This window comes from Xiphophorus couchianus, chromosome 2, assembly GCF_001444195.1.
Source record: "Xiphophorus couchianus chromosome 2, X_couchianus-1.0, whole genome shotgun sequence".
NCBI lineage: Eukaryota > Metazoa > Chordata > Actinopteri > Cyprinodontiformes > Poeciliidae > Xiphophorus > Xiphophorus couchianus.
This window is the reverse complement of record NC_040229.1, coordinates 11,336,783-11,361,158: the sequence shown is the minus strand read 5'-3', so window position 1 is coordinate 11,361,158 and position 24,376 is coordinate 11,336,783. Positions and strand designations below refer to the sequence as shown.

At 38.5% G+C, this 24,376-nt stretch overlaps 1 protein-coding gene across 4 annotated transcripts; it reads left to right on the top strand.

The window, feature by feature from the left end:
* The first annotated feature begins 676 nt into the window (after positions 1–676).
* ano5a (anoctamin 5a) lies at positions 677–23,332 on the top strand. Of its 4 annotated transcripts, none has more exons than XM_028042672.1 (22): positions 677–898; positions 5,366–5,433; positions 6,531–6,668; positions 6,918–6,959; positions 9,950–10,057; positions 11,032–11,100; positions 11,769–12,053; positions 12,223–12,336; positions 12,477–12,592; positions 12,677–12,811; positions 12,901–13,006; positions 13,139–13,199; positions 13,478–13,629; positions 14,856–14,930; positions 16,260–16,488; positions 16,570–16,742; positions 16,838–16,935; positions 17,761–17,891; positions 18,752–18,957; positions 19,044–19,237; positions 20,553–20,658; positions 21,772–23,332. In XM_028042672.1, the coding sequence occupies exons 1-22, from the start codon at positions 829–831 to the stop codon at positions 22,000–22,002; spliced, it is 2,907 nt and encodes a 968-aa protein (XP_027898473.1). In that variant the 5' UTR covers positions 677–828; the 3' UTR covers positions 22,003–23,332. The 4 variants fall into 4 exon arrangements, with proteins under 4 accessions (XP_027898473.1, XP_027898466.1, XP_027898482.1 ...); XM_028042665.1 differs by lacking the exon at positions 14,856–14,930 and adding an exon at positions 14,461–14,541; XM_028042681.1 differs by lacking the exons at positions 6,531–6,668; positions 6,918–6,959; positions 14,856–14,930 and adding an exon at positions 14,461–14,541.
* Positions 23,333–24,376: the final 1,044 nt, after the last annotated feature.

The following is a 24,376-nucleotide window of genomic DNA, read 5'->3' as shown; positions in this document are numbered from 1 at the left end:
TGTGTGTTGGTGCTCTATTTGCAATTAAATTAAAATGAAAGCAAAACAATGTTAAACTTAAATATTTTGTGCTGCTGTACCAAATACTTTCCAGTTTAAGAAGATTTTGTAAACCTTATTTGAATGCCTGTGCATCATTGAAAAGTAATTTCTAAAATATTTAACAGAATCCATCCATCAACCAATTTGCCATTCTCCACAAAATAATTCTGAGTACGCCAAATGGCCCTTGCACCACCGATTGGACATCCTTGTGGTTGTAAAATGACAAAATGTGCAAAAATAATTGCAGGGGCATCAAAACATTTCCGAGACACTGTAGTTTGCTTATGCCTAAGGCCGGCCTGCATTTTGTACATCAGAACCTTTCTTAAGTAATTGTCCAAACACTTAAGTAAACAACTTCGTGGTAGCTACCCTTGGGAGGTCTAACTCCAAGCATGTGAATTAAACCCGGTTATATTCTTGCTACTTTCAAAGATGCAGATGTTTTAATGAACTAGAAAGTGATACTTATCAAATATTTCCTTCTTTTTAAAATCCAATTGATTAAGTTTAATTGCGCAGTTCGCTTCCACGTGCTGCCACCGTGTTTTCGGAGCATCTGAATGTGAGGCTATTGGTCCGTGGGGTGGGGTCCGGCCCCTTGCGGAGCTCCCAGTGGGCCGGGCGGGGAGATGCAGCAGTGAGCGGTCAGTCGGTGAGGGAGGGCAGCTGCACCCTGTCGAGTCAGCTACTTGGGCAACTGGGGAAGGGACGGCCAGCAACTCGGACCGAACCACAGAAACAACCCGGAGCGGGACACTGTAACTCCGACAAAATCTCAAAATGCGCCGAATAACTGGGAAAGGAGGAAGGGACAGTTTAATTGAGATGAGCCCGACTGAATCTCTCAGCGGTAAGTACAAAAGAGCCACAACCAGACTCACTTTTTAACTGCGGATTCTTAAAGTGATGTTTGAAATGGAACAACTGAACGTCTTGAACTGCGTCAGTTCTTTAGATCTGAACTCCTTTTAGACAAAGAAAGAGACTCGATATGATATAAAATTATTAAATAAGAGAGATTTAAAGTTGTAGTATTATTATTGTACTTTTAAAAAATCTTGTACACAAAATGTACGATATTTTTCTTATTTATGAGTAGAAATGAATCATATTTTACAAGAGTCTTTATCATTTCAACGTTTATTGCTAAATTTGGAAGTAAGATTATCCCAAGTAAAATCAAAAACTTTCCCCACCCTGGTTCGCCTCCGCCTCGGCCAGCTCATGGTTTTGCTTTCCTCTCTTGGAGGCAGCAGTGAGTGATTTACATGGAGCCAGGCTTTAGCAGCTGGCCCGTCTGGTGGAAACACACAGTCACCTTCAGACAGGCACTTTATACACCAGGAGCAAAACCCCACATCCCTTTCTGTTCCCAACTGAATGTAGGTTTTAAACAAGCTGGTCGTGTTGGGTTTTCTTTTTCGCCATTTATGGCTAAAAACAATGTGTTGTGCTGAATGAAAGCTGAGTCACTCCATGAACTCTCTATCTAGGAATCTGGTGCTCAAGATACCTTGAATATACAATCTGAGCAAAAAACTGAATATTTACAACTTTTTTCTGTCTCAGTTTAAGCTGCGTTGCAAAGAATTGGCATATATTTCAATGTCTAGGTGTGCAAAGCTGGTTTAAAAAATAATCCAAAAGGCTCTAATTAGACCTAGTAGACTAATTGGAGTTTTATCTAGAGCATGGGGAGCTTCACAGCATTACGTTGTGGTGAAAAATGTTAAAAATCTGTGGTTTCTTCACAGTTGGGAGATAAACCTCTCACCTTGTAGTGTGTTCATGGGTCGATGTTGTCGAAGTAAATTATTAATGACTATTATTTCATAAAGGTTTTGAATACTTTTGAATACTTTTATTATCAATTACTTTTATTATTTGAGTTTATTGATTACCTTACTATTGATTGCTTTATTACTTTACTCATCTTATTACTCATTTTATTCCTTATTCATTTTATTATATGTTTAAATGTATTAAAGGTCACAGTTTCTGATACCTACTGCAGTTTAAGTGTGACAAATTGTCTGTTTTCCGGAGACTTGTTTTAACAGGGAACTTCCTGACCACAATTGAGTTCGCTCAAAGGCCCACCGTTAATTGGGGCCCCTGAGCTGCACCAGTGCAAGACTTGTGAGTTGAACAAAATTACAATAGATAGGTTTTTTCCCACTTAACTATCTAAGAATAAACTTGTTGATTCTGCAGTAAAACACGTACAACAAAAGGTCAATAAAAGTGTTATATGCAGAGGCGTTTGTGGTTAAGGTGTCAACGTTTCGAGATTGCAGATGTTCCAACGATGACCTGTTTGTCACCTATGCCCTATTTGTCAAGAAACTGTCTGTACTTATTGTTTTATTGTTTCTTTTCCTTTCTTTGTGTGGTTAATGATCTTTCCATTGGCTACGTGTTCGAGTCTGTATAAAAGGAGGCCCCTGAGCGACGGACTCAGAGAGACTCCTTTGGCACTCATGTGTGTTGATGACCACTGTGTGTTAAATGACCTTTCTCCAATTGCAATTGTTTTAATAAACTTGTACTTTTATTCTGATATCTGCCTCCTAGATTGATGTTGCTTTAACAATGTTAAGAAAACAGTGAAAAGCTGCACAGTTAAAAGCAACCTGCGCAACCTGGGTGTTTTCATGGATGGAGCGATGTCTATGGAGCGGCACATAAATCAGCTTGTTAGGAACTGCTTTTTCCAAATTCGGAACATTTCTAAACTTCGTAAGATGGTGACTTATGGTGAGCTTGAGATGATTGTTCATGCTTTTGTCTCATCGAGATTGGATTATTGTAACAGTCTGTTCACATGTCTTAACAAGAGGGAGTTTGCGCGTCTGCAGGTTGTACAAAACTCTGCTGCACGCCTGCTCACTCGCACTCACAGGAGGGAACATATTACACCCATCCTCAAAAGTTTGCACTGGCTGCCTGTATCTTACAGGATGCACTACAAAATCCTGGTACTGACTTTTAGAGCTCTTCATGGACAGGCGCCAGACTATATTAAGAACCTCATCCAGCCTTATGTTTTGACTAGGAGCCTCAGGTCGTCCAATCTGAACTTGCTGATGGTTCCTCGGACCCTTTTTAAGACTCGAGGAGACAGATCTTTTAAAGCTGTGGCGCCTCGCCTCTGGAATGAGCTACCTTGTACCATTCGATCTTTGGATTGTATAGACACTTTTAGGAAACAACTTAAGACCCACTTTTTTAAACTTGCTTTTTAGCTTAATACTGTGTTTTATTGTTTTGTATGTTGCTTTTAATTTATTTTATTTTTTACACTTTGTGCAGCACTTTGTGACCCTGGTCTGTGAAAAGCGCTATAGAAATAAAGTTTACTTACTTACTTACTAGGCCTCTCAAAAAGGGTAATGGTTTAGGTAGCCAGTTAGAGGTAGTCTTGTTGGTGTGCTTTGGATCGTCGCCTTTCTTTTTATTGCAGGTGGGTTTTAGCTTGAGATCACAAGCTGATGGATGTACCTTAAGGCTGCATAATATTTTCAGTATCAGGATGTATAATGTTCATGTTGCAAATGAGTGTTTGGAGTGTAATAGTGCCAGGTTAATAGATTGAAAATGTTATGAACTTGCCTTTTTCATGCTGGTGTAATATCTACCCAGTTGGACTGAGTCCCACAGCAGCAGATGCTCACACAGGCACAAGTGGAATTGGCCAAAATGCTAAAGGTCACAGAGTGATTATTGTTTCTATTTCTTGTTTGGTGACCTTGAGCACTTTGAAATGCCCCTTCAAAGTTCTGTTTCCTTAAAAATGTCCTTTCCAAACTGATTGACTTTGTTACCCATCTGTTTTTCAGTCTGTTTAAATCAGGGCGTGATGTGTTGCTTTTTGAGATCTTTTTAATCTTGTCAGACAGTTTGTATTTATGCCATTTACAGATTCTGAACTTATGATAGTGATAAAACCTGGATGTGGCTAATGAAATCAAGCTTTCAAACAATTGTGATTAATTGCAGTTAATTCATTTGAGGAAGGGAATTTTTTTGCACAGGGACGAGTTGGATTGGGTCCCTTAATGATTGGAATCATGATTTGAATTTTTTGGTTTGTTTTTACTCATGTTATCTTTGTCTGTGATTAAAATGTGTTTATTGATTCTTAGATAAGTGTAGTGTAGTAGTGAACTCTCTACTGTAGCTAACCTGTATTATTGGGTTCAGGTTAGCTGCTGCTTGCAGCTTCTCAGAATCTCACCATAATACTTCTCTAATTTTCACACTATGTTGGGTTTTTTGAGACTTTAAATTGGATCCAAATATACTGTATGTGTTGGAGCCAGCTGACTGGCAGTGCTAAGCAAATTGCAAGGGAGTGGCAGTGTTACATTACTCCCACTGTAATGGCACTGTTTAGGATCTTAAACCCAATATTATGTCAGTTTCTCCATTTTTCAATCTCTAAGTTTTTAACCTTGATCAACTTAAAAAATAAAACATAAACTGTTTTTTTTCTCTTAGTGCAATGCTACATAATCTTATACTGAATATGCCTTTACAATTATATTTAAATTTGTATTGCCTTCATGCAAAGTAGAAAATGTTGCATGCGTTTGTCCTAGTCCCATGCAGTGGGTTAAGACTTAAACAACCAGTAATTTGAGGCTTCATAATAAAATCAGTTTGTTTTGTATTAACTAGGCCATGTGCTGCTAACCATAATTTTGTACATGATAGACAAAAGCTTTGAATCCTTTTTTTTCCACTGTAATTTGATACTTTTATATGTTGAATCAAGACTAAATATAACATCAGAAACCAATAATAGGATTTTTGTTTCTGTAGAACAGAGGCTCAAACCTTTCTGCCTTATTTTTACTGGCTTCTGTCTTTGTCACTCTTCTGTCTGCCCCCTCATTTGTTAACGTAAATCCGTTTGCAGAATCTGCCCTGCATAGTCGGACTGTCATTTGGAGGAGAGGCTAAAAGGGGAACGCAGTTGGAGTAATTACCCAGTTTCATCACGTGAGCTGTTCCTATTTTTAACCGCGTTCAAGGGGATTTACCAAATGTCTCATTCTTGTTTCCTGAAGTCACTCCTGTAGTCGCTGAATCATGCCGGCATGCTGCTTCTTTCAGGGCAATCCAGTTAAGCCACCCTGTGCTCCCTGAGAGAGCGCTGCCACAACATGTTATACAAATACAGACCACAATGCTGACTGTTTATCATGCTGTCCTCTTCACCTCAGGCAGCTGTTCACATGGTTGAAACCCAGCCGTCACCGGCTGACTGTGGTAACCAAGCCTCATATTGTTTTGGTTTAATTTTGTCTTGCAGATGATGGAAATGGCTATCGCCAACATGCCTCGTCCAGCACAGGATCCCTCCAGCAGGGGCAGTCAGAGGTAAACACCAACTCTCTGCTAAGCTGAATGACTCATTCATTTCTGCTGACAGCCTTTTGGGGGATTTTTTTTTTCACTATCAGCTTATAATATTAAACCTAGTGGGTTTGAGTTGATGTAGTTTTATGTAAGTGTACAAAAACTTCTCGAAGATTTTCACAGTCCTTTGGAAAAAAAATATTTAAACCCAAGGGCTCGGGGATTTATGGCTTATTTACAAAATATCACATTTAATCTTTTTATTTTTCTCACTTTCTTTTCTAAAACAAAATTACAAATGACAGAAAATACTTTTAAAAAGTGGCTTTCATTTCATCCCTTTTGCCAACTGTACGACAAAGCAATTACAAGAATATAGTCATAATATTAGCAGCTTGCATATTACATTTTTTTTTATTTTTTGTGTTGGACGTCTCATAAAATTACTACTTCATTCTCCTAATATTGTTTTCTTTATTCTGTTAATATCAAGACTTTTTTCTCTGTATTACAGTTTTGCTGTCATATGAATATAGACTTACATTACTACAACTGTTTTCTTGTAACATTATGACCTTATTTTTGTCTAAAAATAAAAGACTTGGCCTGACCCTTATATTTTGTGGTAGAGTAGACCTGAATTCAAAGTCCAAATAAATAGAAGTTGTAAAAAAAAAAAAACCTTATCAGACAAGATGGCAGCCTTACTTGTGCTGACATCACTTTGACCTATGGAAACTCAAAGAGTGCATTAGTGAAAAAAAAATCATTAAAATCTACTAACATTTGTGGTTGTAATGTCAAAAAGTGTAAGTTCAAAGAATGCAAATTCTTTTGCTTGATGGTTTTAAAGTTGGTGCATTTGAAATCTCTTTGGTATCATCACCTGCTGCTTTCCTCTTGTGAGATAGCTGTAAGAATTCATGGTAAACATTTTAGCATTCCTTCCTTTCTTTTCAGTACTTTGTGTGCTCACCGCCTACCAAAAATGTTCTACTTTGTTTGCTAAAGTAACACTTTGAATTTATACAAAGCTGATGCTACATTCTCATTACCAAAACAAAATTGGACGAAGCTCTAATGCTCCTGTTTTTTCCCTCTTTCGCGTGATACATTAGTCTCCTTTAACGCCTGGTGTGTGTGTAGAGACGTGCGAGTCTCTCAACACCAGCCTGGCCTCCTTGGTTCCGTCCGACTGCAGTGACAATTCATGGGTCAGGAGTCCCAGCTTAGAGCAAATCAATTCTTTCACTGGGGTAAGATACCAGTCAGGCATGCAAATTCGAGTTTTCAGTGAGTTTTGTGCATCTTCTTACATCAACCCTGAGCTTTTTGCTTAATCTGTAGGATAGTTGAATGCTTCGCAGCTCTGGTGTGTTGGATTTATTGACCAGTTAATCACATCAGTAAAAATTGTTGCTACAGCTGTAGTGGTTTGAGGATAATTTTTTTCCCCACTTCATGTTGCAAGGCGCCCTCTCACTGTCTGCTCGGTTCCTCCACAGCTTCGGAGAAAACGGGCGCTATTCCTGAAGTATCGTTCCAGGGTAAAACAGGCTCTGTGTCTGCCTGCGTGTTTGCTGGTCTGTCTTTTGCTACAGGCATTTGCTGCACAAAAAATACTGCTAGGTGGAAGGATGCTTTATTGATCCAGAGAGGGAAATTATATTGCTCTGACATCAAGGGAAGTCAATAATTTTTTTCTTAGTAGAGAGCAGAGTCTGGCTTGTAGCAAACATTTTGTTTCTGAGAGCAATGAAAACATGCACTAATGGTACCATCAGCTCAGTGAGAATGGAAAATTGCTTTTGATTTATTATTTTTTTTCTCACCTGTAATAGTTTTTGCTTCACTGCGGAGAAAGCAACACCATGATAGTGTTGAAGCTTAATTAGAAGGCACAGTTTTGTAGATAAACATGTAGATCATTACATGTGTGTGCATGTCGGTGTGTGTGTGTACACGGTACAGTACATGGTATAATCTAGGCCCTACCCTGTGCTCATGACAGGAGGAAAATGTAGCTAAACATATACTGCTCCGCTGGCTTATTTTAAGTAGCTTAAATGTGGTTTTGTTTAAGAAGCATGTTCGCATCTTAATGAGCAGTGTCTTTTTTTAACATAAAGGCTTTTCTAGGCTCCCTTCAACTGAAGACAACTATTTATCTAAGCTTTTAATCTATGCTGTGTTTTAAATAAGCTTCTGTATCTTGTCATCTTTTCTCTACTAATTTTTATCTAGTCTGTCATATTTTGTGGGTGTTTTCTATGTTTAGACCACATTTTAGGACTGAATATTGTATAACACCTTACATAGCCATGTTTACTTGCATATCAGAAACCTAAAGTAATTGATGCATAAATACAGTAATAAATACAGTTCTTGTTATATTATTGATTATAAATTAGCATTTTATATGCTAATATTACATATTTAAGAGTATAAAAGTGCACTTTATGGCGTCCTGTCATTTGGAAGTGGCGAGTAAATGTATAGCAATCTGGTTAAGTTTCACTGAGCAGAGGTGGCCCCCTGCAGATGTCCTGATTCCATATGGCTGATGTGTAATTATAGTAAATTAAAGAGTTTCTACAATATATTTCCAGTTAAAGAAAGTCCCCACCCTGCTGCCATGGTCAGCCTGGTCCAAGATGCTGCAGGAGGAAATGACATGTGGTTGTAATGTATATGTAATTTGGAACTGGAAAGCTCTACTAAGGTTGAGGCCTTGGGTGATTGCTAGCTAGACATGGGCTGGTTGCTGATATGTAGCAACCAGCCCATGTAGCAACCATAGGCTGGTTGCTACATGGGCTGGTTTAAAAGTCCTACCAAACATTTCTTGTCACCAATTCTCGCAGGGCTTCCCCATTCCCACCTGTTTCTGTACTCTGCTACACGTAAACCAGCCCGTATAGGGTCATTATTCATGTTTTTGTCCATATCTCCCAGCTCTAGCTAGCCGTAAACTCCACATATACAGTTGGAGGAAAGAGAGGAACACTATGAAGCTTGAAAACACAATCTTGACTTTGAAATGAGGTTGGCAGCATTATGTTGTTGGGGGTGTTTGCTACTGAAGGGTGTACATCACAAAATAAAATGTAACATGAGGAAATATTTAACCATCATTCAAGATGTCAATCAGGAAGTTAAAGCTTGGACACCAACGGTTGTTTTTAAAGACTCTCAGCATACCACCAAAGTCATTACAAAGTGGCTTCAAGTCAATATATTTGGATCTATCACAGAGCACTGGTATTAATTTCATAGAAAATCTGTGGGAAGAAATGAAAAGGTCTTTATCTGTACAGAGCCCTGCAAATCTGACCCAGATTTCCCAGGGAATTATGGAAATAGACCATAATTCCAGTAAACTATTGTGAGAAGCTAGAATGCATGTAACCTTCTGAAGTGAGGCCACTGCACAGGCCTAAAAAAACATAACAATATAATAGTTAATGTCTGGATTAGCATATGACTGAAAATAAATGGAAAAAGCATGGCTCCCATTCATAGTCCAGTACTGCGTACCCTCACCCTCCACTTGTCCCTTTCCTGATGCAGAGCTCTCATTTAATTAGCTAGCTTGCAGCTGCACTTCGACATCTCTCCCTACCCCACCTTCTCTCTTCGCTCAGCCTTTTCTGGATGACCGTGCCAGTGAGGGGTTGTCCCGGGAAGAAGGCTGGTGGGCTGGTCGGCTCTGATCAGGACGGAGATCAGTGCAGCCAGACAGAGACAGGCAGTGCTTTCAGGGCCGGGCTCTTTTCCCCGGGGGAGAGGCAGTTTTCTCTGAGAGGCAGGCATCCTGTTACGTTTTTCTTTTCTTTTTTTTTCTCACTGATGCTTTACAAGCAGAAAACAAGAAGGCCATGGAGGTAAAGTGCTCTCCCTTTTCCTCCCTTCTTTCCTTCAGCACTAGCCCAGTAGATTGAACAAACTCACATCAGGATTAGAGTAGAGAAAGCCAGGACTGAGTGGGTTGTGGTAGCTGTGGTTGTGCCAGATGGGTTCTGTGTACTGCATGCACTCGTGTAGGTAGCTGCAGCAGTGGGGTTGAGGAAGAAACGATGTGTGCAGTTATTTTTAGCTTTCTGGACAGCTGAAAAAGCACAGACAGTAAGACCTGTCCTCCCTTACAGCTTTACGGTTCAGTCAATATTTCTTGTTCCCCAGCCTGTTGGCCTCTGCAGGGCTAGCACTGGCTTATGCTCACTGTTTAAAATTAACAATATCAGTCGATATCAAAGCTAGTATTTAAAAACAAAAGAGAAATCTGACTGTTCCCCCTGGCTTTCCTGATTTCCTCCAAAGCATTTTCTTATCAATTTCTGCAAAAAAAAGTTGAATTAAAGCAAGCAAAGCAGGAAGTATCCATCTTAGAATCCCTCCGTCAGCATGCCGTTTGTGTTTGCTGTGAAATTTAATTTATCAATTATCTTCCATGGTGCATTCATCCAAAGGCCTGAGACTGCAACTCTACCTATGTTCTGTTGTTAAGTGTCTGCATTTCTGTGTTATCTCGTTGTAGATTGGAAAACAGAAGCTCAGCAAAGACTCTGTGTTCTTCCGAGATGGGATGAGGAGAATAGATTTTGTCCTCTCGTATGTTGACGATAAAGACTGTGAAAAAAAACAGGTAAGAACTAAGTTACAGTTAAGTTATCTGCATTTTTTCCATTGTTTTTCTTCACAGCGCACAGAACAAAGGATAAGCTTTTCACAAAAATTAAAAGATGATGTTATTTCCTGGTCTTGGAAAGAATCACTTCGTGCAGGATATCCTTGAAGTTGTGTGCCGAGCCTAAATACCACAGAGCTGTTTGCTGTTTTTGTCATCTTGCTGTGGCAGTTGCAAGATCATTTTGGAGTGTTTTTACGGCCATTTTGGCCACACGGCCCCCAGACTGTGCAGTAGTTTTATCACTATCACTCCGGAGCGCTGACAGAGTCTGTCTGTTTCCTAGGGAGCCGTTAGCCTTCACAGCACTGTGTCACCAGCTCACACTTTGCCCACACTCTCAGTCAGTGAGTCAACAGTGTGACTGCTTGCCGTGACAAGAACTGGATCGTTTTTACCACAGAGTGAGGAAGGGCCAACAGGAGGCCACTTCCTGTGGCCTCCTGTTGGCCACAGGAAGTAGCCAGAATTGTTGTATAATATGGCACTAAATCTCATCCCTAACAAGAAGGTTTTATTTCCTTTTTAGGCCGATGTATTCACAAAAACAAAAGGCTACATGGCAGCTTTCATTTACTTTTAAATCCCTTTTCTGCTGCCATGACTTACTTTCAACTCTACTAGATCAGCAGTTTTTGTTCATAAAACACTTGTTTTTTGTTTTTTTATACCAGTTATGTATCCTTGGACTCCATGGTCATCTTGTTCTTTCACACGATGAACAGTGTGCTGCCAGATATGCATATTTCACATAAATTAAATAAATAATCTTGCATTGTTGAGTTTTTGAGCAGATTTTAAATTAAAAGTATCTATTTTCAAACTGGCCTTTTTGTCATGATTACATGTCATTTAAGATTTTAGCTATTTTTTGCCTGTGCTTTTCATAACATCCAGATTCCTATTTGTGTTTTGTGTTTCATCTGCTCAAGGAGAGAAGGAGAACTTATGAAGCCAACCTCAAAGAAGCCGGCCTGGAGTTGGAAACAGAAGATAAGTCGGTATGATGCCCTTCATGTGGACAATATAGGACAGAATTAGCTGTAACTGGGGAACTGTTGATGTTTCTTTTCCATGTTATGCATAAGTACATGATTTCATACAGAATAGAACTTATAATTTTGCTTCCATCACGTACTTCATATTGCTAAACAAGTAGAGTAGCATCATATCCAGTAAATTAGAATATGTGCTCAGATTAATAACATGTTTTGAAAATAACCTCCTAAGCACACTTTAACATTTTTATGCTAAAATGTTTATTGGTCTGATGTAATACTCTAATCTTAAGTTGTCAGGTTTATATAAGCTGTAAACAGGAAATCATCATAATTAACAGAACCTCTTAAGACTGTGTGTGATTAAATGCCATCATCAAATCATGAAGCAAATATACATCAAATATATTGATCAGTGTTCCAGTTACTAGGAATCACAGGCAACTCTATGATTCCATGATTTAGAAGAACTCGGTGTTTCAGCATTTTTGCGGTTTTCTGGAAGTTTGTTCCAGATTTGTGGTGCATAAACACTGAATGCTGTTTCTCCATAATGTTTTTAGAAAAGAAAACAAACTGCAGATGGATCCATTTAAAGTTATTTTATATGTTTAACAGGATTGCCAATAAGTGTGCACTTATTATCTGTATTTTTGTATTTTCATGATCAGGAGTCTGAGGATGGTAAGACGTACTTTGTGAAGATCCACGCACCGTGGGAGGTGTTGGCCACCTATGCAGATGTGCTGAAGATCAAGGTTCCATTCAAAGAGAGCGACATACCGGACGATGGGGACATGCCCATGAACTGGCTCTCCACTCCTTTTCGACTGCCCAAGGCAATCATGAATCCCGAGCCAGACTATTTCACAACTCCTTTTAGCAAGAGCAAGCCTGGCCTTTTCCTTATCAACAACCAAGACACGTTCTTCCCTCCCTCCACTCGCAACAGGATAGTAAGCATGGCCATCCTTATCTTGTTTGTGACCTTCAGTCTTTTAGGTGTCACTTAAAACTTTATCAGCTACAGTCCAGCAACATTTTGAAGGTTGTTGCAATTTGCTTGATGAAAAACAAGTTTTCATTTTGCCTAATACAGCGGTCACATTTTTCCCATCCCTCCAGGTCTACTATATCCTGTCCCGCTGTTTGTATGTCAGTGAAGAATGTGGAGACAAAAAGGGAATCAAGAGGTTGTTGAACAACGGCTCCTACACTTCTGCCTTCCCTCTTCATGATGTGAGTTTTTTAACCTGAAGTACTTTCTTAAAGTAAACACAACAACAAAAAAAGACGCATTTGGATTTCGAAATGAACTCTTTCTGCAATCACTTTAATAAAAAAAACAAAATGATGGACTGTTTTCTTTATGCCTGCAGTCCAGATACTGGATAAAATCCAAAGATGTCAACTGTGAAAGTGAAAGATACGACCTCTACAAATACTGGGCGAGATTCTTCTGCTTTTTCAAGGAGCAACCCATTAACCGCATCAGGTAAAACCCTTAAAATGAGGTCAGCTGCCAAGCAGGTGTCAGAAATGAAAGCATAACTGATACTCCTTTTATTTTCTGTTAAAGAAAATATTATGGCGAGAAGATTGGCATTTATTTTGCTTGGCTTGGTTTCTACACTGAGATGCTGCTGTTTGCTGCAGTCGTTGGAACGATTTGTTTCACTTACGGGTTCCTCACCTACGGTGACAATGAGTGGAGGTAAGACTCACAGAGAACATCGTCCCGGTTCCTGGTGGTTCAGATGCTACTGTATTGATTTTAATGTTTTCTCATGTTTTCCTTAATAGTAAAGAAATCTGCAGTGATGAAATTGGAGGGAAAATTGTCATGTGTCCCCTTTGTGACAAGAAGTGTAGTTACTGGAAACTCAACACAACATGCAACTCCTCGTGGGTGAGAATTGTTGACCCATCGTGACTCATCTGCTCCCCGCAATACGTGGGATTTAAAGAATAATTATGGCTAATCACAAAACAAATCAGTTTGTTGTTTATTAATTGTTTTATAAACATGTTTTTCTTGCAGCAATCACACCTGTTTGACAATGTGGCCACTGTGTTTTTTGCCATTTTCATGGGAATTTGGGGTATGTAAACAAATCTGTGCTCAACATATTCTAATTTTAAACACAGTGTGCCACCTAGTGGATTGTCTAGCTACTTTCTATTTACTAGTATAAATATGTTCCTTTTAAAAAAAAAGCTAAGCTATTGTTAGCTTCTTGTTTTTCTTTCAGTCTCTTTGTCATCTAGAGAATAAGACATTGTGTAGCAAGTCACTCTAAGCTGAAACTTTACACTCTGTGATCAGAGAAATGATTCTGACCTAATTTCCATGGTTGTGATGCACCGTTTGCCCCTGCAGTGACACTGTTCCTGGAGTTCTGGAAAAGGCGCCAGGCCCGTCTGGAGTATGAGTGGGATCTGGTGGACTTTGAGGAGGAGCAGCAGCAGCTGCAGCTCCGGCCAGAATATGAAACCAAATGTACAAAGAGCAAGGAGAACCCCGTCACTAAGGTGTTTGAGCAGTAATGAAGCACTAATCTACTGTTCTTACCAGTAACAAAGTCATCATTTTGTCAAAGTCAAGATTAACTGACTGGTTTGATGTGGTCACATTACCTGGTGTACTTCCTGGTGTTCATGTGGTGTTTTCAGCATTCACAAAAAAAGTCTGAAATTTGGTTTAAATATCTCGAGATCTGGTTAAAATGTGGAAAAAAACCCTATCTATTAATCTATTTATACATCATACTATTTGTTCATATCATTTATTTACAGTTTAAGAAAAGAACATGTCAGATGTTGATATAAACAACATTTTTAATGAAAAGGAGTAAGAAAAGAGGAAGAAAAAAGCCTTATACAGTCTTTCCCTTCTTTCAAACTTTATACCATTGGCAACAAAGCATCGCTCAATCATCCAAATACTAAACAGTCAATGTGTATAGATATATGAAAAAACAATAAAGAAAAAAATTCATTAATCTGTCCATCATTTCAGTTCTTTATTCATCAAAACTGGGCTTAAAGAGGCCAAAAGTTTGATTCTGGAAGTATTTTTGGTCTAGTTTCTTGAAATAAGACACAACTAACTTACAGCAAGATCTAGAAACTTTTCTTAAGTGAAAAATTGATTAATATAGTTTTTTTTTAAAGCCCTAGTTCCACAGGGCAGATTATTTCACTTATAACAAGACATTTTTCCTATTTTATTAGACCAGAAAAAGTGTTTTTGCAGTGTAAAATTTTCACAAAACTGCATTCACCCTGACGTAAAGTATGAATACTATAGCACAAAATAAATAAAAGAGATAAGATTGCCACCTTTCATTACTGCATCTTCAGGAACAAGAGGGTCTTCTTGACATAACTGCTACATATCGAGCAGGGAAGTTTTTTCTGTGCTGGGCTTCTGTGATCCTTTGGGTAAGGGTGTCGCATCGCTCAGGACTTCCTGTTTGGTGAGGAGGAGGTGGTGCGGTGTAGCGTTGAGAAATGACAACTATTCCTGGAAAGACTCCAAGGCCCGAGTTTCCTTATTCCATTTTCAGTGTCTAGCTTAGTGAGTTTCTTGAACACAAATGCTCAAAAAGAAACTTCAAAAATAGTTCTGATTGAGTAACACGTTTCTGCCTCAGATGTGAACCTGTAACAGCTTAAGGAGCTTGGCCTTTCAGAGTTTTCTTTTCAGGATTTAACCAACATGCCTGACCCCAATGCTTTGCTTGCTTCTGATTTAGGAAATGGAGCCTTACTTACCCATAACAAGCAAGTGTGCACGCTCATGTCTGTCTGGAGCTACCGTCCTGTTGTGGGTGAGCATTTCATCTTCTGATCAGATTTAAAACGCCGTTTCCATCTGCCGTCCTCCTCCTCTTATCTGTCTCAGTTGTCTTTCACTTCATGCTGTTTCTCCAGGACGGCTATGTATAAAACAAAAAGGAAGCTTTGAAATATACTTTGTCAAATGTCTGGTACTGCTTTTCTAAAAGAAACTGAACAACATTTTGGTATTTGTATGATTGTGACAGTTTAAACTGAATAGTTTCAAGCATGCTGATACAAAATGTCTGATTCTTATTTCCTCATGTTTCTAAACTGGTATGACCAAACAAATAGACTCAGTTTTATCTGTTAAGCAATGGGAGGCACTCTATTTTTCATACCTTTACTTTAGTGCCAGACATAACTTTTCTTATGAAATAACTTTAATGAGGCAACAAGGGAAATATCCCAGAATCTCCTTTTTGCAAAGCATACTTGTCCTGACAAAACAAAGTGATGAGATTCTTTACACTTTATGCCTGATAGAAACTTTATTTTTCTGATCAGTGAGCGCATGATTAAGGCTAGTTGTACTAACAAGTCTTGATAGCGTAATTTAGAAAATAAGACTCAAAACGTATAATTTTGGGCACCTGTGAGGTGTTTAAAATTCAAAGGAAAAACAGATGTCAAACATTTCTAGAAAGGGAAGTATTTTTGATGCAACAAGTCAAGACATGTCTGTGGGCCATTCAGTCTGCAATAAGAGCAAGATTTTCAGGAATGCTGAATGAAGTACAGCAAACATCTTGCGATTTCTACCTCTGTTATGAAACAAGCTCTGGAGAAGTCGGCAACTTTTTGGAGATCTAATGGGTAAAAATCCACCTCCTGTGGGGAATAAACACACCAATTTGGTTTAGGTAATGCTAGCCATGCTGATTGTCAACATAGGATGATAAAGACAAGAAATGTCAACGTCATAATTTATAAAAAAAAAAAATTTTATTACTATTGAAAATAGTAAATCTTTTCTCTCGCATGCAGTTCAATGTTGACTTTGCTCCGAAAATTTATTTAATATTTATCTCATGTGGTGGAAAGGAAATTAAATACATGATGCTGGTATTTTATCTTCTAATATATTGGAGAAAAATTTAAAACATAAATCAGCGGGTCAGGAAATCTGAACGTGTGTGTGTGTGTGTGTGTGTCTACTATATTGCATTCTTCTCCTTCCTAACATCTGTGTTGTTGATTAAACCTAACATTCCTCCTTACATAGATTTGTGTTTGCACTTTAGTGTCGCATTGTGATGTTTCCTCTGTTTCTGTTCAGTTTGGTCTTTCATTTTGTCACTGTGTTTTCTGTCCTGAAGATTTCATTGATCATTGCCTGCATCATTGGGGTCATAGCGTACCGCCTGGCGGTGTACGCGGCCTTCGCTAGCATCATGAAGGACAGCCCCACCAATCACCTGGAGGTGGTCGGCCCCTACATCACGCCCCAGCTGGCCACCTCCGTCACAGCCTCTTGCATCAACTTTGTCATCATCATGATCCTCAATCTCATGTATGAGAAAGTGGCTATTTGGATTACTGACATGGGTGAGGGCCAGAGCTCCATAACTTACTCAACTTTCATGGCATAAAAATCTCTGTAAATCCCATATTTTGGTTTCCATCCAGAAATCCCAAAGACCCACCTGGAGTATGAGAACAAGTTGACGGTGAAGATGTTCCTCTTCCAGTTTGTCAACTACTACTCCTCGTGTTTCTACGTGGCGTTTTTTAAAGGGAAGTTTGTGGGCTACCCTGGAAAATACGCTTACATGTTTGGGAGCACGCTGAGAAACGAAGAGGTAATGTTTACACTTGATTTACGTTCAGTCTGTATCTTTATTAAAGTCTGTTTACCTCCCATATTTTCTCTTTTTCTATCTGTGTGTGTGTGCAGTGTGACCCTGGCGGCTGTCTGATTGAGTTAACGACACAGCTGGTAATAGTGATGACTGGGAAACAGGTGTGGGGCAACATTCAGGAAGCTCTGCTGCCGTAAGTACAGAAACATTATGCTGTAGCTGCTCATATTGAGTAAATACAAAGTGATTTAACAGTCTTTAAAAGACAAACTTGTAGCATAACCGAACAATTTAATACAGTAACTATAATAACAAAATTCCTGCATTATTGGTTAAACGGTTTCTTATAGGGTTGCAACTAATGATTATTTTAGTAATCAAGTATCCTGATGATTAATCGATTAGAAACCTTGGCATAGTCTGCAGGTTTTTCATTTAACCACTTTAGCCTTTTTTATACAATATTAGAAACACATTAAAAGATGCAAGTAAACAAATAATATCAGCTTTCCTTTAATGTACACTTGATCATCAACATGTGAAAAGCTCAACTTACAGCAACACAGTGTAGGGCTGATCTGTTGATTAAATTTTCAATTAACCGTTTAATAATTGGACAGCAAAAAGTGCTTAATAGGATATTTTTTATTTTTACAGAACTTAAACCAGGTATAGTTAAAACTACTTGAGGAGTTCTGGGTAGAACATATTTTCTGATGAAGGACTGTTTTCTTTTCTATTTTAAATGCAAAATGTATATATATTTTTTAGGATTTTTGGCTCTGAGGGTGTCATTCTTTCATCAAATAGCCTTAATTTGAGTCTATATACTCCGGTTAACAATTAATTAACTACTAAAATAGTTAACCAATATTTCAATAATTGATTATCACCCCTAATTCTGATTGATTGTTTCAGTCCTAATGTGTATTATTGTTTCTCCGTTTAAGTGCGTCTCCCTTAATCTTGTCAGAGGTTTTCTGAAGGCTCTCTGCCGCCCTCTTGTGTTTGTTTTTAGCTGGGTGATGAACTGGTGGGGCAGCAGGAAGGCACGGAACCATCCAGAGAGCCTGTACAGTCGCTGGGAGCAGGATCATGACCTGCAGAGCTTTGGTCAGCTGGGGCTCTTCTATGAGTACCTGGAAATGGGTAGGAATCCATCCAACACACACAGATCCACAGTTTGGACACAACAGGACAGTGTTGCTGTAGATTTATTTAAAAATATGCTTATCTTTCTGGTAGTGATAGTCTCTAATTATACCCTTGGTTTTAACGGAAAAGATTTTAGGGAGAAAAATTAGCACATAAGGGGACTTATTATGGCAAATTCACATTTTGAACATTTTTATTCTTCCGTTTGGGTCTCAACTGCTTCTATAAACAAGTCAAGCGCTTAAAAAAAACACCCAGCTGTTGTTTGGCAAAAAGTTAATGCTTTTTGATGTCTGGAAAATGAGTTGTATGAAAAACCTCCCAATTTTTAAGTCGCAACCAACAAGCACTGTGCTGTTACCTAGCAACCCAAGCTAAGCTCCATGAGGTTTGGCGAGCTGGTTCTATCACTGTGTGAGCTCTCCAATGGCTGCTGGAAAAGACAAGTGTTTTGTTTCTGACTTACCACTTAGAAACCACTTGCTGCATCCTCGTTGGTTGTGCAGGAGGCATTACTAATGCTTTTCAAAGATATACAGTTGTATAATTGCACATCTGTTTACAACCATTTTATCTGCAAGTGTAAATGTTGAGTTTTAGCGGGGTAGCCAGCAGCAACTTGCATAGATTTAAAGTGACAAGAGGCTCTAAAACAGCTCATTCTGAAAGGAGCTCAAAATAAGAGAACACTAAGAATGATTTTGTGAAAAAATGTGATGAACGTGTCTCATAAAGCCCATAGATCTATCCTAACCTTTCCAATAATTTTCATAGAAGCATAATGGGTCATGTTTAAATACATGGATCCTCTAGATGGTGCTGTTTCATTGTTCTGTCTGTCCTCTCCCTCACAGTGATCCAGTTCGGTTTCATCACACTCTTCGTGGCTTCCTTCCCCTTGGCGCCGCTCTTGGCTCTTTTCAACAACATAATTGAAATCCGAGTGGACGCCTGGAAGCTCACCACTCAGTTCAGACGTCCTGTGGCAGCCAAAGCCCACAGCATCGGGGCCTGGGAGGAAATTCTCAACGGGATGGCCGTACTGTCTGTCGTTACAAATGTGAGCGCGTAGCAGAATCTGCTGTCAGACCCGTTGGGCTGATTTTTCACTAAACCAACGAATGCAAAATGTTTTCCTGCTTCCAGGCATTCATCGTGGCCTTCACCTCTGACATGATGCCTCGGCTGGTGTACATGTACGCCTACCAGCCACAGGGACAGATGAATATGAAAGGTTACATAAACAACAGCCTGTCCGTGTTTAACGTCTATGAGTTTCAAAACTCCAGCAGGCCTGAGGAGGCTGAGAACCCGATGTGGCTCAACATCACAACCTGCAGGTAAGAAGCAAACGGAAACTCCAGAGAGAGAACAGAGCATGTTCTGTCCTTCAGTGTTAATCAGGCAGGATCAAACAATCTGGCATTGGCATTCTTTAGCGATCTTTTAGGTCAGGGGTGTTCAAAGTTTGTGGCCCGGGAGCCATTTGTGGCTCCTGGACTAATGCTTTTTTTTTTTTTGTGGCCTCCAACTGCAGTTCAACAATGATGTGAAATTCAGGGTGAAACTATTATTGACGTCATTTTCTTACAATAGAAAATGTAAATTAAAACGCATAATATTCATCTTTTTACAACCAAACTTTTAAAATAAATACAACCATGTCTATCCTGATACTTTTACTGAAAAGCCCACTTTGTTGCAGCCGAATCAGCTTTTATTCCATTGCTTTTATTAAGTGTTTTGAAAGAATAAATTTGTTCTACTGACCCTAAAGTAATTTTAAACTAGATGCCTTTGTTTTAGCAAATGCAGCAAATGTGCATTTTTAAGTTTTAGATCTGCAGTGAATAAGATCCCTTTCCTAAGCCAAAATGGCTACTTAATTTGCTTTATTTTATTTATTTATTGTTTGTCCACCCTGCTTTATGTTGTCAGTAATGGACAGTTGTCAACTCAATTTCAGTAATTTTTTTTTTCAATTTCCTTAAATGTTTTCTGTGCTTGATGCCAATGACTTTACCGATCTTGAACAGAATTTTCCACCACCACAATGTCTTTAAGGTCTTTAAGAAATGAGATGCTGCTCATTGCATCAGCTGGGCTTTAATAACTCGTTGCCAGCTGGAAGGCAGTCGGTCATGCAGTAATTATCACATAAGGCTTTAAAACATTTGTGTAATAAATTTACGTAATATGTTTCACTTGGTTAAGTGATTGGAAAAAAAACAAAGTTTTCTATAATATTCTAATCTATTGGATGAGTCTGTATACAAGGTTACATGTGATAGAAAAATAACACCACACACGCCCCTGTACACACATTCTCTACTATGAAACATGGGGGTTGTAGCATCATGCTGTGGTATTCCAACTTTGTTAAATTTAGCATATAAGTACTGATGATTAATGTAAATTTTTGTAAGCAGGACTTTATTACATCTTTAATTAATCCTAACATGTTTTGCTTAAAGATAATGTTATGTGTGCATCTAATTTAACAATAAAATTGGTATTTTCAGTCAGTGTCATATTGGGTGCTAACATTGCTACTAAACAGCGTAGTTTCAATCTTGTTTTTGGATTTCAATCAAAGCATTAAAGTTAATCAGGATAAAGTTCTAACGTCTGATTTTCATATGTTTTCCTTTGCAGGTATCGTGATTATCGCTACCCCCCCGGGCACGAGAAGCAATACTTCCACACGATGCAGTTTTGGCATATTTTAGCTGCCAAGCTAGCTTTCATCATTATTATGGAGGTAAAGAAAACAAGCCTCACTTTCTCCACCGTTCAGTTCGAGACATTTTAAATTAGCAACCATTCAAACTTGTTCTTTCCAGCTACAGTAAATATCTATACATACATGAATAAACTGAACATTAGTCGAGGAATCTGAACACTTAGAATCTAAAAAACCTTTGTAATCTAGATTTATGTAGGAACCATATCTTATGTTCTTTATTGCTCAATTTAGTGGCTTTTGTGCAATATTCTGGTTAGACTTTTAGATGTTAACCTTTAAATTGAATGAGATAAAGAAATCTATTTAAAAGAACATGACAAAATGATAACATTGCATGAAAAGTGCATCCTTCCCTCCTTTTATCGTTATCTTAACCCTCATTCCTGCATAGACGTCATTCTTCTCTCTTACCTTCCTAATGTCTTTTATTTCTCTCTCTCTTCCATCCTTGTTTTCTTCCATCTGTCCATCCCTGTATCTTTTATTTCTTTCTTCCTCACTCCTAATTTTCATTCTTTCCTGCCCTTCCTTCTTGTATCCTCCCTTCCATGTGTTGTTTACTTTTTCCTTTTGCATCCCCTTTTCTTTCAGCCTGTCCTCTTACTTTTGTCTTTCATTTATTATATCCAACTCGTCCTTCTTTCCTGTGTTCTGTCTTTTCTTTCTGTCACATCTCCCTTGTGTCCTTCTATCCTTCCTTTTTCATATCTATTTTCTTCCTTCTTTCCTCATTTTCTTTCTCCTGCTTGTCTTTCCTCTAATCTGTCCTTTTTTAATATCTATGTTGTTTCCTTGTGTCCTTTCTTTGCTTGTTTCCAAGTTATCCTTTCCTCTGCATTAAATTTGTAGTACATGTTTCCATCTTCTATTTTAAAATGTCAGTGAAGGAATGAGAACTTTGCAAAAATCTGGGATTTTCACATGAAATTTATTTAAGAATACAAGTATGTTAACACTGTAAGGATTTCTTTGCTCAAGGACAGCAAATCAAAGTCTGCAAACTATGCAATACATTTTTTTTATTCAGAAATGTTCCTTCTTTAATGCTGCATCTAGAAAATGTGAATAGTTCTGTGCATGTGCATAAAGTACCGTAGTTTTAATAAGTTTCTTCTTCTTCCTCCACAGCATGTTGTTTTCCTGGTTAAATATTTTGTGGCCTGGCTAATTCCAGACGTTCCCTCTGACGTGAGGGCTCGGGTAAAGAGGGAGCGCTTCCTCGTCCATGAGTATCTTCACAATTATGAAGTTAATGAGCTGAAACGACAGCTCGGCCAACAAGGCGACAAGGAGTGCACCTGTACGCCGATGATCTACCCGACTTTACCCAAACATGAGGTGCTGTCGGAGGTCCTCTAGCGCAGGGAGCGGCTGGTCAGTCTGAACTCACCTGCTGACTGTGGATTCACTGGCTTTGAAGACCAAAACTCTGTGCATGCTGACAATTTGACACGCTTGAATTTAGACATCGCTCTCGTTTATGTCTTCTTGTGAAGTTAAGATTTCCAAACTTTACTGTATTCAAACAATAAGCCGCACTGTGTCTTTAAGAGACAGCTCACTATTGTTTTAATGTAAGGTTATTTAAAGTGCCACCAAAGAATCGCCTTAATACTCTTTTTCTTTTTCTCTTTTTGATGAGGATTTCTGCAGTTCTCTGATCAGTTCATCATCGTTGAGGTCACTGCGCTGATAATTTTAGCAAATTATGTAAAATCCATCAGGCTAATGTCGATTGTTGCTCTTAATTTCACCTCATTATGTTCCCCAGGCCATAACCTGAGATGTGAAGCAGCTTTTTGTCCTGAAGGGAAATCAGTGCTGCTGTTTTGACTGTGACTAAGGACAGATTTGATCCTGCAGAGGCCAGTTTTTGAGCTGTGGTAGCAGCAGCTGTTTAGCGCTGAATGTGTACACAGCGATGAAAGGATAAGAGCGCTCTCTTTTTAAATTTTAAAAAATATTTTTTTGTGTGTTTACCACACACCAGTGAATGGAAGCCTGTGTTTAAGCCCGACAAAGCCCGTCAGCCAGCGCCTGCGTCCATCCCTGCATTTCAGCTTTTCTCTGAATAAAAGACACATTTTCCTTTTATTTTGCACAAAGCACTTAAAATAATGCAACTACCAATACATGAAGATGTATAACTTATCATTATCACAACACTAAGACTTTGTGATCAGTGTTTTAGGAAGCAGTTATCTACCTTTCAGAACTTTGATATTTATATATATATGTTTTTTTATTATTATTTAAGGGTGCAGATTTGGGTTAGAACCTATATGAAGGACATTTCACATCATTTGTTGTTGCCTAAATAAAATTATGCAGAACATTTTTGTTTATTGAAGGACTTAAATCAGATGTAAAGTTATTGAATCTGTAGGTCTGTCTGAGATGTAATCGTGTGTAAGTTCGCCTCTCTCTTCCAGTTTGCCTTATCTACGCCATGGGCTCTGCTGACCACTATGCCTTAAAACATCTCATCCATTTTTTTCTGTGGTTTTACTTTTCTACCTAATTTTTTCCCCAAGTTTTCTGCCATTATATTTGAGTCAGGATATGTTTCTGATCATTCTTCAGGCAAAAATAAACTTGTTTACTGTATTTTTAATGATAAGTGTTCATTTTTTATGAGTGTCCTGTATCCAATTATATGAGACAACAAAAATAAATCTCCAAGCTCAGACGGTGTTGTCGTTTATTGCTCAAACAAATTCTTGACTTGTTTGGACTGGACAAAATAAGCTGAATTATTATGTTACCTGTTTATGTAAATAGCTTTTTCTCCTGTTGCAGTCACAACATAATATGATTTCAACAATTATTGTACAGATTTTTCAAATGATTCATGGAGAACTTCAAACTCTCCAACAGGGAACCCACTCTGTGTTTGGAAACCACAGCTACAGACCCCAGAACAGATGGCCAGATTAAAAAAAACCACAGAACTATTCAGTGTTTGTTCACACTTTGAAGGGGAGTTGGGGGTGGGGGGGTTTACACCTCAAAATGCTGGCAAGGCTGGTTGGGTTGGCATCAGAGGTCAACAGGACAAAGACGAGGGGAGAACTCCAGCCAGGCAAATTGTGAGCAATTGCCTAGTTATAGATTTATGGACAATAGTGTAATAGATAATAATAATCAATTAGCTTGATCTGTATTATAAATGATGTGTAATATCAGTTAAATTACTGCGGTAAATAGTTTGGATCTGGTTTCAACCTTTTTTCCCCATAAAAAAACACATGTAATGGTCTCCATGTGGTTCTTCTTTTAGATATACTCATTTTTCTGAGGGCGCTTCACAGGCCGAGCCAGACTGAGGCATAAGCGAACTTAGCCACTGACCCCAGCAGAGGGCCACCAAGAGTCTTTGGATTCTCAGGCGGCATTGATTTATTAAGAACTTCTAAAATTAATCCTTCATTTCCAAAATAGTACAATTCAGCAAAAAAAAATTTAACTTTGTCAACTTGTGAATGAATTTAATATGTAAATAAACTGACGAGCGTACCATGTGAAGAATCCAAAGTTAAATTGAATGTATTGTTGTCAAAAAGTCACAGAGAATACATCTCTGATTGTAGTTTGCAGGAAAAAAACTGTTCTTTTTGCTTACGTATGAAATATGTCCTCAGTGCATCAGTGGCTCTTTGTTGTTTTCTATTTTTGTTTTCACAAACAGAATAAAGGTTTCATAAATCTTAAATTGTGTTGAACAGCCAAAGAA

Excerpts from the sequence above, each read along its gene's own strand:
- ano5a (XM_028042665.1), top strand. The coding sequence starts at position 829 with ATGCGCCGAATAACTGGGAAAGGAGGAAGGGACAGTTTAATTGAGATG. Across the intron at positions 5,434-6,530 it reads TCCAGCAGGGGCAGTCAGAG|TCTCCTTTAACGCCTGGTGT; the intron begins GTAAACACCAAC and ends GTGATACATTAG. Across the intron at positions 20,659-21,771 it reads CTTTCATCATTATTATGGAG|CATGTTGTTTTCCTGGTTAA; the intron begins GTAAAGAAAACA and ends CTTCCTCCACAG.